The sequence below is a fragment of the Cibotium barometz genome, chromosome 8 (genome assembly GCF_041138505.1).
Source record: "Cibotium barometz isolate CiBa-2024 chromosome 8, ASM4113850v1, whole genome shotgun sequence".
NCBI lineage: Eukaryota > Viridiplantae > Streptophyta > Polypodiopsida > Cyatheales > Cibotiaceae > Cibotium > Cibotium barometz.
The window spans coordinates 44,738,831-44,751,188 of record NC_141053.1 but is presented as its reverse complement, the minus strand read 5'-3'; the positions used below and the strand labels follow the sequence as shown (position 1 = coordinate 44,751,188).

Genomic DNA, 12,358 nt, shown 5'->3' with positions numbered 1-12,358 from the left:
ATTCATACGTGTCCTAAAGAGCAGTGCTCATTCATGCACTGGACGGTTCCCCCGCAGAAGCTCTTCCTAAGAACAAAAGTTTTATTGGCCCTAGTTTGCGTTTGTGGCTTTGTCCAAATGTTGCCCTCGTATTTTTGCTCCATCCCTTCCATACCTTTCCCACCTTCAGGCTCATATGTACTGAAACCTTGGGAAGCTCTTTTACCTTGCCTTTGTAATCACAATCATGGATTAAAGTGTGCAAGACATCAGTAGGAGGTAACATGCGGATTATTTGAAAGCAAGAGACCGCAGTATCAAACTGAACATCTTCCTCTTCCAAATGTTGAAAGCACTTTTCCACAGGAGAGACCTCTATCTCCTCTTGCAATGACCCATGTGCTTGGACATTGATTTCTTCTATCTCTTCAGTGTCCAAGTCACTGCAAAGCACAATGCTCTCTAATTCAATGCACAATGCAAAACAAAAAATGTCAAAGTCAAAGTTAATGCCACTTACATTGGAGTACTCTTTCGAGAACCGGGAGGAAATATAGTTGAGGGGCCTTGTTCTGGGGTCTCTCAAAATAATTCTCTGATTTGGCAATATATATAGAGGACAATGAATGCTCCAGGATAAAATATGCCTCGTCTCCAATCCCTGCATACAAGTGTAAAGGACAAATGGGCTCATACTCTCCTCCAATTTCAAGTAAGGCCTCCACATTTATCCCACCAATAGTTCCAAGCTTCCCCCGGATCATGTTGATTGGCACAAGACATTTGCCATTCGAGAAGGGGACTCGGATGCATGCACCCATTGTAGAATGGAGGAAAACACGAGCCTCCCTGCATAATGCAATCACAACAACAATTAAGGAATTTACATTGAATATTAGCCAAAAATATTTTAATACTAGATGTTCTTGCTCTAATCAATAGCATATACTAGCCATAATACAATTTTACTAGGCTCATTTTAAGACTATGGGTAGAAGCAAATAAAAATATGTATTGCAAAAATAGTCATAATGAAGGGTATCAAAAAGAGTATATGTTTGTGTGTGTGTGTGTATGTATACACACACACGCGCACACACACACACACACATTTGCTTTGTGTTAGTTCTTGCGCTTTTTTATAATCTCCTGTTAGATTTCTAAAACTCTACCAGTTGGATGCCATAGCATAACTGTGCTATAGATTTAAAAAAATCGAAAAAATATTGACCAAACCCTTAAATTTTAGTGTTGAAATTCATTAGTGTTAGGATAAAAAAATTTGTCCAGTGCCTAACTTAGGGTTTTTAGTAGTCGGCTACTTCTTATGAAGCAATTACTTAAGGCTTTTAGTCGTCCTCTGCACAGAAGCATCTTCCCTCGAACACACACGCAGAGAAGCGATCATGAAGCATCATACGTCTCCCCAGCAAAGAAACGCTGATCTCATGCACAGGGCCCTCTCCCCACTCCAATCTTTCTCCCCAACAAAGAGACACAGAAAGGTATCATCATCCATGAATTTGTGCTATTTTTCCTGAATGAATTTGTGCGCTCAGCGCACAAAATAATAGGATGTTTTGCTGCCGCCACACTCCACACACAGTAGCATGAGATGTGCGGCGTTACTTCTTGCTATTTTTCTTGAATGAATTTGTGCGCTCAGTGCACAAAATAATAGGATGTTTTGCTGCCGCCACACTCCACACACAGTATGAGATGTGCGGCGTTACTTCTTGCTATTTTTCTTGAATTAATTTGTGCGCTCAGGGCACAAAATAATAGGATGTTTTTCTGCCGAGCATTGAAAAAATCATCACGATTTTGAGTTCGTTTCAAGCTTCCCCCCGAACTCCCCCGCCAAGGGGGGCCTAAATGGCTGCCGCCGGCCCCCCTTGGATCCCCCCGGCGGGGCAGAAATTTGGAGAGAGTAGTGTAAGAACATGCTATCTATATGGTGCTATCTCAAACACATTGCATAGACTGTCTCTCTTACTACTGTCTATATTATGCAGACTTTGTGTATACAAGAAGCTCAAAAAACTCACATTTGATGTCTTCAAGAAGCTCTCTCAAACACATTGCATAGATTGTCTCTCTTACTACTGTCTATATTATGCAGACTTTGTGTATACAAGAAGCTCAAAAAACTCACATTTGGTTGAGAAACGGCTCACACAGTCGAGAGAGGAGACCAGCAAACATTTGCATCTAAAGAACAATAGAACAAAAAGAAAAAAGTTTGTCCTTAAAAAAGTGTTGGATTGCGAAATATCACTTCTAAAGTTTATTAGTACTCAATATTGAATGCCTTCAGATTTGGGCTACCGAATCTTTATATATTTTCCAATAAATTTGAATGCCTTGAATTGAACACCTGAAAAGGGCTCCGTAAATATTTTCCAATGAAGATTTTTTTAAAATATTCAATACGGCTTTCACTGCCTTGGAATTTGGGCCAAAGCACTCCATATGATAATCTCAAAGATATTTTGTTCGTTAATGAGTTGGCTGTTTTGTTGGATAGTGAATGTGCCACCTTTGTTTGATGATTGTGTTACAGTACTGAATTTAATCTCTTTAGTGAATGTGCCACCTTTTCTTTAAGTTTGTGTCGTATTACTGAATTTGCTGTTAAAATAATCAATTAATTATACAATACGAGTAGAATACTATTTGAAGATTTGTTCTTGTATTTTTGCATGGCTATCTGGTTTTCAAATGAGTTCGAGTCATTTCACTAGAGCATCTTGCTTGAAAGGTTCTTGTTGTGCAAAAATGGATGAGTTACCTCTTGCTAAGCGGAAAAAGAGTGTGCAGGTTGGCCCAGGTGAGAGCTCATCGAGACACACAAGGAGGCAAGCTGATTTTTCCAGCACTTTGGAGCAAGCCGCCTCCTCAAACCCTACTACACGGAGCATGCGGTACATATCATAGATGACACTAACCTAGAGGTGGATATGGATAGGCAGCATCTACATAGTGATGAAAGAAATGAGGAGGATGGACAAAATGTAGTGGGGGCAATTGAGGAAAATAAAGGTGATCAAAATGAGGGTGAGAATACTCAAGGTGGTGATAATGAGGATGAAGGTGAGAATACTGAGGATACTGGGAGAGAGATAGAGGGGGAAGAGAACACACATCCACTAGAGGATCAAGAACAAACAGTTGTCACAACCCAAACTGAAGGAAGCAAGCAGAAAAAAAACAAGGTTGATATTTTTGGGAAGATTCTTGAGACATCTACTCCACAAGCCTTTTTAGATAGGATAGGAGTCAAATTTAGGTCTCCACCTCCACGTGTTCCTCTCTGTAGGATGATCCAGACGGAGGCAATCCGAAAGGTTTCTCCCTCAACAGATAAGTCTCTTACTCGAAGCTTCAAAAAACTAGGTGGGTACATTGAGAGCATGGGAGCTTTCACAGTATCAATTATGGACTTGGAAGGGGAGGAGACACCATTGACACAAGAGAGGGAGGAATCTTGGGATGAGCATTGGAGGACTGTGAATCAACAATTTGAGGAAACTCTTGCACTTGACCCCGATTGGGGTCCGTACTTGAGCCGAAAAATGGTGCATATTCTTGATGGTAATAATCGACACAATGCTTGGATGGACTGCATTTCTACAGGTGAGTTCTCATTGGGATGTTATAGTTTCTTATGCTTCTTTGTCCTTCCTAATTTTGTGTTTTATTACAGGGTTTCAAGGGGATTTGTCCATGCATTGTTGTGTTCTCTGTAAATTTTATGTGTTCGAGCGGAGGGATGTGGGTGAGCTTTTGTTTTCATTGTCCAGGTTGAACAAGTAAGTTAATTTGTTATCAGAGTCTCCTTCTATGTCAAGTAAGTTGTTTGTACTCAAGAATATTAACATATTTTTTCTTTGTTTTGTAGGACGCATGATTATGCATTTGTGCCAACCACATTTGGTGATCGTCTATTTCAACTAAGAAGATTGGGAGAGTCCGACCTAACAACTCTCATGGCACATTTGGACAATGAGGACAAGCTGTGGGTTGAGAGAGAGATGCAGAGTGCATCTGCCAAGAGGAAGGCCTAGTTGGCTTCATTTGCCAATCCAGATTATGACTTGGCTCTTGTTCAAGGACGAGATGGAGCAAAAAATTGATGAGGCATCAAATGGACCACTTGCCGAGTCTGCTAGGGAGAATGTGACTCGAAAGGTAGAAGTTCTCTACAGAGGAAAAACATCAAAATATGCAAGGATTGCTGATCCCTCCAACGGTGAGGCCTTTTGGTGTGCGGTGCTCTCCCTCCCATGGCACGAGTCAACCAATCATGTGGCCACAGAGGAAAAGCTCAATATGATAGGTTCTGCTTGCATCATAGACACAGATAAGGCTCACATTGTCAAGCTATTGGACAACTCTCAGGCTGCAGTGCGATCACTTGAGGGTATGCCAAATGATAAGACAAAGGTTAGGGAATGGCTGCACATGTACTCCTACTGGCTTCAGATCACGGAGCTGGGTTTGAGAATCCAAAATGATATTAAAAATGCCGATCGAGTCAGGTTGCCAGGTGAGAGCCGATTCACCTCTTTTGTTGTTCTATGCAGAAGAAAGTACTTCAAAAGGGCTTTCAAAGTGCACGAAGGAGGCATAAAATTTAGCCATGATATTGACCATCAACCAGGCCTACAAAGTGCTGCACGGCGAGTCGTTTATAGGTTTTCCTACAACATAACCCAGATATTCTTTGTTAAAAAACATGCATGCTTCTTTCTGTGTGTTGTTTTATCATTTGGGCTTTGGCTTGCAGATGGTTGCTTTCTGAAATTGAGGAGCACCAATTGGATATTTTACCCCCTCTCGCTAGTGTGTGGCTTTGTGTTGACAATCAATCTTATATGTATGCCGATTTGAAGCTTGGAAGAGTAAGTGATTGAATTTGTCATTTTGAATCCATGATTGAGAAACATGTTCATATTGAGGGTGAGTTGCGTTTACCCATGTTTGTCATTGAACAGGCCATGTCAAGCATAGAGTCTCGTTTCTGCCCATGGTGGTTGGACCTTGAAAGAAACCATGTGCATGAGGAGGAGCTTGATCTGTATCGCCAACATAAGTCTATATTGGATCTTCGTAGCCAGCAAATTGATCATAATGAGGCCACATCCACATCACATGCAACATCGATTGCATCAGCTTCTTTTCGTAAGTCATTGCCAGTGAATTTAGGGAGGGAAATAGTGAATCGTGCATTGGAGGTGAATCGAGCAATGGAAGCAAATAGGGAGCAGAGTCAACAACAGATATCCAATAGTAGTGCAGGCGGGATACAACCAACTGACATCATAACCAAGACATTGCAAGCTCCAGGTATGTGAGCTTCCTACCTCATCTCTATCGTGATCCGATTGTTTTGACTTAAGACTATGTGTGTTAAATGTCAAAAACCTGTCTATAGGAACCATTTATGCCTTCAATGTCAGTATTGAGGACCTTGTAGCTACTTTTGTGAACATGGAGGATGCATCCTCATTGGGAAAGCAAGTGCTTGATGCCATGAATGTTATTTGCACAGTAGGGAATGTCAAGAGTAGAGGGTCCGATTACTGTGTGGAGTTGATATTTGCAGACTTCCCCTCAAATATCATCATTGGAGGTTGTGTTGCAAACAAGGTTCCATATTGGAATAAGATTGGGGATGGCATGTATGACTCTACTTTTAAAGTTGTTGATTCTTGTCTCTCGGATCGAGGCTTCTTTATATGCCTTTACACTATGGAAGAAGGAGTGACCATTGAGCAGGTTGCACAGAGCGTTGGGTTTGGCATTTATCATAGACAGGTTGTGAGGTGTACTCCACCTATTGGGAAGAAGATGGGGCAAATGATTACTACCCAGGTATTGGTGTTGTTCTCTTTGGGACTGTCATTTGTGCAAATCTTCTTTGTCCCATTTAAGGTGAAAATGCATGAACAATCAACGTGTCTTTGCTTGTAGGTCACTTGTCTAATATTGGCTGTTTTTGTTCGCTCAACATCTCCTGCTACTACAAGCTTTGTGATGCATGGGGATCAACTAAGGGATTTGGCACTAGGTGATGATCTTGATGTAGGGCAAGATCTTATCTTCGACATGTATGTATGCATTCAAATCAAGATAGAATTTAAAATGATTTTCGGTGATCTTTATGGCATATGGTTAATGGTTTGTGTGCGTTTTCAAGAGTGCCATCAGAGGATCTGGTGAAGAGAAAGGGTAGACCATGGCGGGGCGGTTGTCAGAGAGGTCAGCGGCTTAGCAAATACATCGTCTCCGTCTTCAGTCGTCTTGGGGACACGATTTTGGATTTGTTTGCTGGCACTGGAACTCTTGGGCTAGTGGCAGCATTTATGGATCGCAATGTCATAATGTTAGACAAGGATGAGCGGATCTATGATCACCTGTTAGAACCATACTCAGCAAAGGTATGCATGTTGAAAAGATAAATATGTTAGTAGAGAATAATTTTGTATTGATAAAGCTTATTTTTTTTTCTTTGTGTCTCTTGCAGTTATGAGGATCACATGTCTACATCAGAATGCCATTAGAGATAGTCTTTTTTTTAATTGAGACAATCATTTTTTGGGGACTATTGGAAGTAATGTTTTGATGGATGTTATGCTTCTGAATGTTTTTTACAATAGCATGTAGCTGATTGTTGGATAACTTTTATTTGGATTATAAAATTTTTAAATCCTATGGTTATGGTTTCTAAAGAGTATTATATTGTTGTGTAAGTGGTATGGCTATTAAAATTGGGGTGCATCTTAATGGCTTGATTTCTATGCTCTCTGGTCGTTGTGGTTTCCATGTGGTTGCAACAATAGTTTGTTTCTATTAGTAGCTCAATGACCAATTCAACGTCTTTTTAGCGAGCCAAGTAGTATGAGTTTTGTAGTGATTTTTTATATCCGCACCATTCATTTGAAAATGCTTTATTTGCAATAGTCATTTTTAAACTTTTTTAGTCTTCTTTGTTCTGTTCATTATAGAGTTGCACTATGGTTTCACTCTTCTCTTTAACATTACATGCTTGCTTAATATCATACCATGCCCCTACTTGCTCACTTTCACAAGGACTTTATTTCTACTCACTGCTCTGTGCTCACTGCTCTTGGCTCGCTAAATAGACGCACCCAAATTGAGGCATCCTCTTGTGGGTGAAGGAAGAAGACCATATTGTGTGTATTCAACTAAATGACTTGAGTTTGTGCATGTTTCGATGCAAATTGAGCACATTTCAGGCATGGTTTGGCTCTGTAAGATGCCACTCTGTGAAAGTGTCGAGTTTGAGTGTATATGCTCAATTTCTCGTCGAAGCAAAGTTGGGTATGAAAGAGCCAAAAAAGTGTTGTACTAGTTACTTGTCAATGTGATAGATTCTATGATTATGCATATACAGGAAGCACAAATGCCTAAGGAGGCTTGTGACACCTTAGTGAAGATGTATAGCATAAACACCCAAGTCTAAAAGATATAGCTAAATTAGGAGCTGCATTATGTGACTAGAGGAAAGTTGAGTATAAATGATTACTTAGGGAAGAGTAAAGGGCTTATAGATACCCTTGCTTCTATTGGATTACCAGTAGATGATGATGATGAGTATAAAAATGATTACTTAGTGAAGAGTAAAGGGCTTATAGATACCCTTGCTTCTATTGGTATTATTAGTAGATGATGATGATATGATTTCAGTGACCTTGAATGGCCTTGGCAAGGAATACAACCAATTTCAGACCTCTATTGGGTTCAAGAGAAATTTATTGATTTTTAAGAACTGATTTTCATGAGGAGATTAATATTGGGAGAAGTTCATCCTCTGGAAATACAAATGAGTATGCCTTCTACGCAGATATAAATAAAGGTAGAGGCAGATCGTCATCTCAAGTCCGAGCTAGAGGTCATTTGGAAACAGAAATCATGGACAACAACAAAAATAGGAATCAAATGTAACAAAACAGGTGGAAGAGGCTACCCTAGAGGCAAGGGGAGCCAAAGAGATTGGGGTGGCTAGCAAAGAAATCAAAATGCAAATAGCATAGAGTGCTATTAAGTTATGGAAAACTAGGGCACCTGGCAAATGACTGCTATAGAAAACAGAATGATACCAAAAGTGGAAAGTTACAGCACGGTGATGATAGAAGTGAGCAAGCTCGCTGTCTGTGATGCAACATATGCTCAACTCCATGACATGATATATTTCAAGATTAAGAGATATTTAGTATATGGATTTTGGTGCCTCTAACCACATGACCAGTCATGGTAAGTGGGTTAGAGATATGCAAAAAATGGAAAAACCATGATTTATAGAAACTCCATGATAGGAGATATGTCAAGATCAAGAGATATTTGGTATATAGATTCTGGTGCCTCTAACAACATGACTAGTCATGATAAGTGGTTGAGAGATATACAAAAAATTGAAAAACCAAGATACGCGAAAACAAGTCATGATAAGTGGTTGAGAGATATACAAAAAATGGAAAAACCAAGATACGCGAAAACAAGTGATGATACTGCATATTCCATTGCACATGTTGGTAAAGTGTGATTGTCTATGTAGGATGGCAAAACTTGGTATATATACTTCATGTTCTAAATATTATCAGAACCTAGACAGATGGTTGACCAGGGTATAAGTGAGGTTTAATCCTCAAATATGTTTTATGGAAGACTTTAAAAATTAGTGCCGCTTGGTTACAAACGCTTGGTTACAAAGGATAACATAAATGGAAGGATGTTTAGTTTGGATCTGAACATGCCTAAGGTGAAGGAAACCATGTTTATGCATGGGATAGGTGTCATTATAGATATTGATATATGGCAGAAGCACATTGATCATGTGAATATACACAAAAAAGAATTTTGAAAGAGTGGTTGTCCCACCATTTTAGCAGCACGAACTTACCAACTCCTTTCACTAGATATATGAGGAGTTGTTTGCACATGTGAATATGTCTCCTTTGAGGAATAGACTCAAGGGAGGATATTCCAACTTAATGTAACTATAAATCAAATGCATATTTTTCTTTTGTGAAATAACATACACACTTATATTGCCATACCCATTTTAAGCTATATTCAATATTGTCTTCTCCATGGACACTATAGTTAATATTTACATATGTATAGTATAACTAATGTAAATATTTTCTAGACTTTAAACCTAACTAAACTTATGGAATACTAACTATATAATATACTAGCTTTACTAAATACAAACTTATTATGCGGATATTATACTTAATACTATACTAAAAACTAAATATAAACTATATTATGTTGGATATTATACTCAACACTATAATAAATACTCAATATGCTAAATATAAAATATGTTATTTTGGATATATCAATGCCATATTGTATGCTGAAGTCTCATGTTTGTATAGCTCCCATTACGAGGAGTAGATATGGTTGATTCGCCCACTGCCACCGGATGCCTAGCATCCTCATATTCACATGGGAAGGTAGCCTAAGAGGCCATATGGTTTAGATACGACTTACATTAGATTTGGCACATTACCATATAGACTACCTTCACATGGGAATTACCATATAGACTACCTTCACATGGGAAGGTGGCCTAGGAGGCCATATGGTTTAGATATGACTTACGTTAGATTGGGCGCACTACCATATAGACTACATAATGCTACATTGGGACTCTCATTTCATAATGGTAATGGACCAAGAATTTACTCTTGCACACTCTATTGTGACATTGTGGCTATGGCATGACATTGTGGGCTCCAAGATCAGTGCAGATGGTTATGGAAAGTGGGGTAGCTACATAGCCATGTTTAGATCATCTTTATGGCCGATGAGGGGGAAATTACAACTATGTAACAATTTTTAGTTTGATGCCCTAATCTCACCATTGCACCATTGATTTGCCTTTTGTAATTTCCCCATGCTTTTATTACTTCCTCCAATTCATTAATATGTAACAATTTTTAGTTTGATGCCCTAATTTCCCCATGCTTTTATTACTTCCTCCAATTCATTAATATGTAACAATTTTTAGTTTGATGCTTTTATTACAACTAACAATTTTTAGTTTGATGCCCTAATCTCACCATTGATTTGCCTTTTGTAATTTCCCCATGCTTTTATTACTTCCTCCAATTCATTAATATTATATTGTTGACTCATAGCATTATGACATTTTGCAATTCCCTTCAACGTGTTGGGCTAGAATGCTCTCTCCTATTGATGATGGTAAAACTTAGCTCCCCTATCTTCCTGCAAAGTGGTCATCTCTTTACTACTATGTTTTTATTCTATTTCATTGAGGCCTCCCCATCACTTGTAAGCAGTCAAACCACACACTCGAGGTCATGGACATCTTCTTGCACCTTGTCCTAACCCTCACATTGTTTCCCTAGATATTTCACCACACTTGAACAAGATACCCTCATTGAATTTTTCTGGTTCTTTTATTAGACGAATTCCCAAACAAAAATATACAACCAATTAGTCTTCAACATGATAAAATATAATGTTAATGCCCAACACAATAAGCAGGAAGTATTTTTATCTTGGTTTAGGTAGTTCTTTACAATTCTTTTTTTCTTCCCTTATTAGGACTCCATATGATCTAGCTTTTGAGAAATTATTTCAATTTCTTACCATAAGAATAATCTCCCATGTGCTTGAAGCAAACCGGGTCATCAAGTCCTACCAAAGAAGTCTTGGAATTTCATCTAGCCAAAGCACAACATGCTTACACAAGGCATTCCAACAAAACAAAGGGCAATTTCCAATTGTTGAAAGGGGATGGGATGTACTTCTAAATAATGAAGCAAATATTAAAGCAAGTGGGCAAGCAATGATTAAAGCAAGTGGGCAAGCAATCATCTCACAATTTTATATCATTTTCAATTATGAAGAAAATTAATGACATCTCCATGAAGCTCTGACTTCAACCAGTTAGATAATGCATGACGTTTTCCATGTTAGTTGTTGTTGTTGAAGCCATACGTAAGTCCTTTGGAGAAGGTGCCCTTTTAAAGCTATGTTTTGTTGACACCTATTTGTTGGTTTTGATATTTTAGGGATTTTTTGAGAAATAATGGTGTTGGCTAGCATGTGGCATTTTTTGCTAGCTTAGCTTGTGTGGTTATGTAAATACCTTAGCTTGTGTGATGGCCATGCAGTATATGAAGGATAATATGTGTATATGTAGCTTTACCTACAAAGGGGATATATAATATCTACAAAGTATTTTTGAAAACGAAAATCCGTACATAAGCCCTACTATGTCCAAGGTTTTGAACACGCTGAAACCAGAAGTGATAAAAATTGTGATTCCAGAGAAGATATTCCTTCATTTATTCAAGCATGGCTCTAACTGTCTCGCAAGCATCAATACCTCACAAAGTTCCAAAATTGAGGGACATATGAAGCCGTTTGACTTGATGAGGAGAAGAACCCAACATTGTTAACGGACTACCTAGATGCAATGTAACTCTTGTCAACAAGCTAAGCAAGAAGGAATATCATGTGCATCCCCGCACTTGGATGCTACATGAACATACTATACAGACAAGTTCAAGGACCTAAGGTCGGATATTATCCTTGTCTTCCGAGTGGTCAGTTAGTTGTGCAAGTCTCACATAAGCCATACCAAATGTAATCCTCTTGTATAATGTAATGATATAAAACTTTCATTTATTAGACCTAAACCCACACAATGAGCCCAATTAGAAGTCAAACTCGGTGTTTATCCAAAGTGGGGTGAATGAGAATCCATTGTCAAGGCATTATAACAACACCCTAGGGGATAAGGTAGGATGCTTTAGGGCTTGCTATAGGCTATGGACAAGGGTGGCCCCATGGGTAGCCCATATTGTCCCCAAGGCCTTTCCCAAGAAGCCTAAGGTAACATGAACCCCTATACAAGGGGTATTTGGGGGGGCTAATTCCTCCACCTCATGCCTACAAGAACCCATGCATAAACGTAGCCAAAGGTAGTATTTTGTGCAAGGAAACACAATTGCATGTTGCACAAGGACGAAAACGACATGTTTTGTTAACATCCATAAATACAAACATTCAGAGGGTTATTTGGGACCTAATCATGGCTCTCTCTCTCTCTCTCTCAACACACACACACACACATACTCATACTGAAAATATAAACGGAATATTATCTACACAAACTAACAAGTTAAAGTTCTATCAAATACAAAAGAGTATGCCTTCATAGTAAGAGAGATAACAGAGCCAATGCTTAGCAAGCAAGGTAAAAATTAAGAATATGCCTTTATGAAAGTGTAGAATAATTGGCTAATCTTTTTCAAAGGGTGCTTGGAAAGTGTTGATAGTTGGGCGAATGAAACTTCGTATAAAGATAAAA

At 38.8% G+C, this 12,358-nt stretch overlaps 1 protein-coding gene across 1 annotated transcript; it reads left to right on the top strand.

The window, feature by feature from the left end:
* Positions 1-3,206: 3,206 nt before the first annotated feature.
* On the top strand, positions 3,207-6,596 carry LOC147636315 (uncharacterized). Its single transcript, XM_086802104.1, has 4 exons — positions 3,207-3,615; positions 3,686-3,791; positions 6,182-6,422; positions 6,509-6,596. The coding sequence occupies exons 1-4, from the start codon at positions 3,300-3,302 to the stop codon at positions 6,512-6,514; spliced, it is 669 nt and encodes a 222-aa protein (XP_086658230.1). The 5' UTR covers positions 3,207-3,299; the 3' UTR covers positions 6,515-6,596.
* Positions 6,597-12,358: the final 5,762 nt, after the last annotated feature.

Coding starts and splice junctions, on each gene's coding strand:
- LOC147636315 (XM_086802104.1), top strand. CDS start 3,300: ATGATCCAGACGGAGGCAATCCGAAAGGTTTCTCCCTCAACAGATAAG. Junction 3,616..3,685: donor GATGGACTGCATTTCTACAG/GTGAGTTCTCAT, acceptor GTTTTATTACAG/GGTTTCAAGGGGATTTGTCC. Junction 3,792..6,181: donor TCATTGTCCAGGTTGAACAA/GTAAGTTAATTT, acceptor TGCGTTTTCAAG/AGTGCCATCAGAGGATCTGG.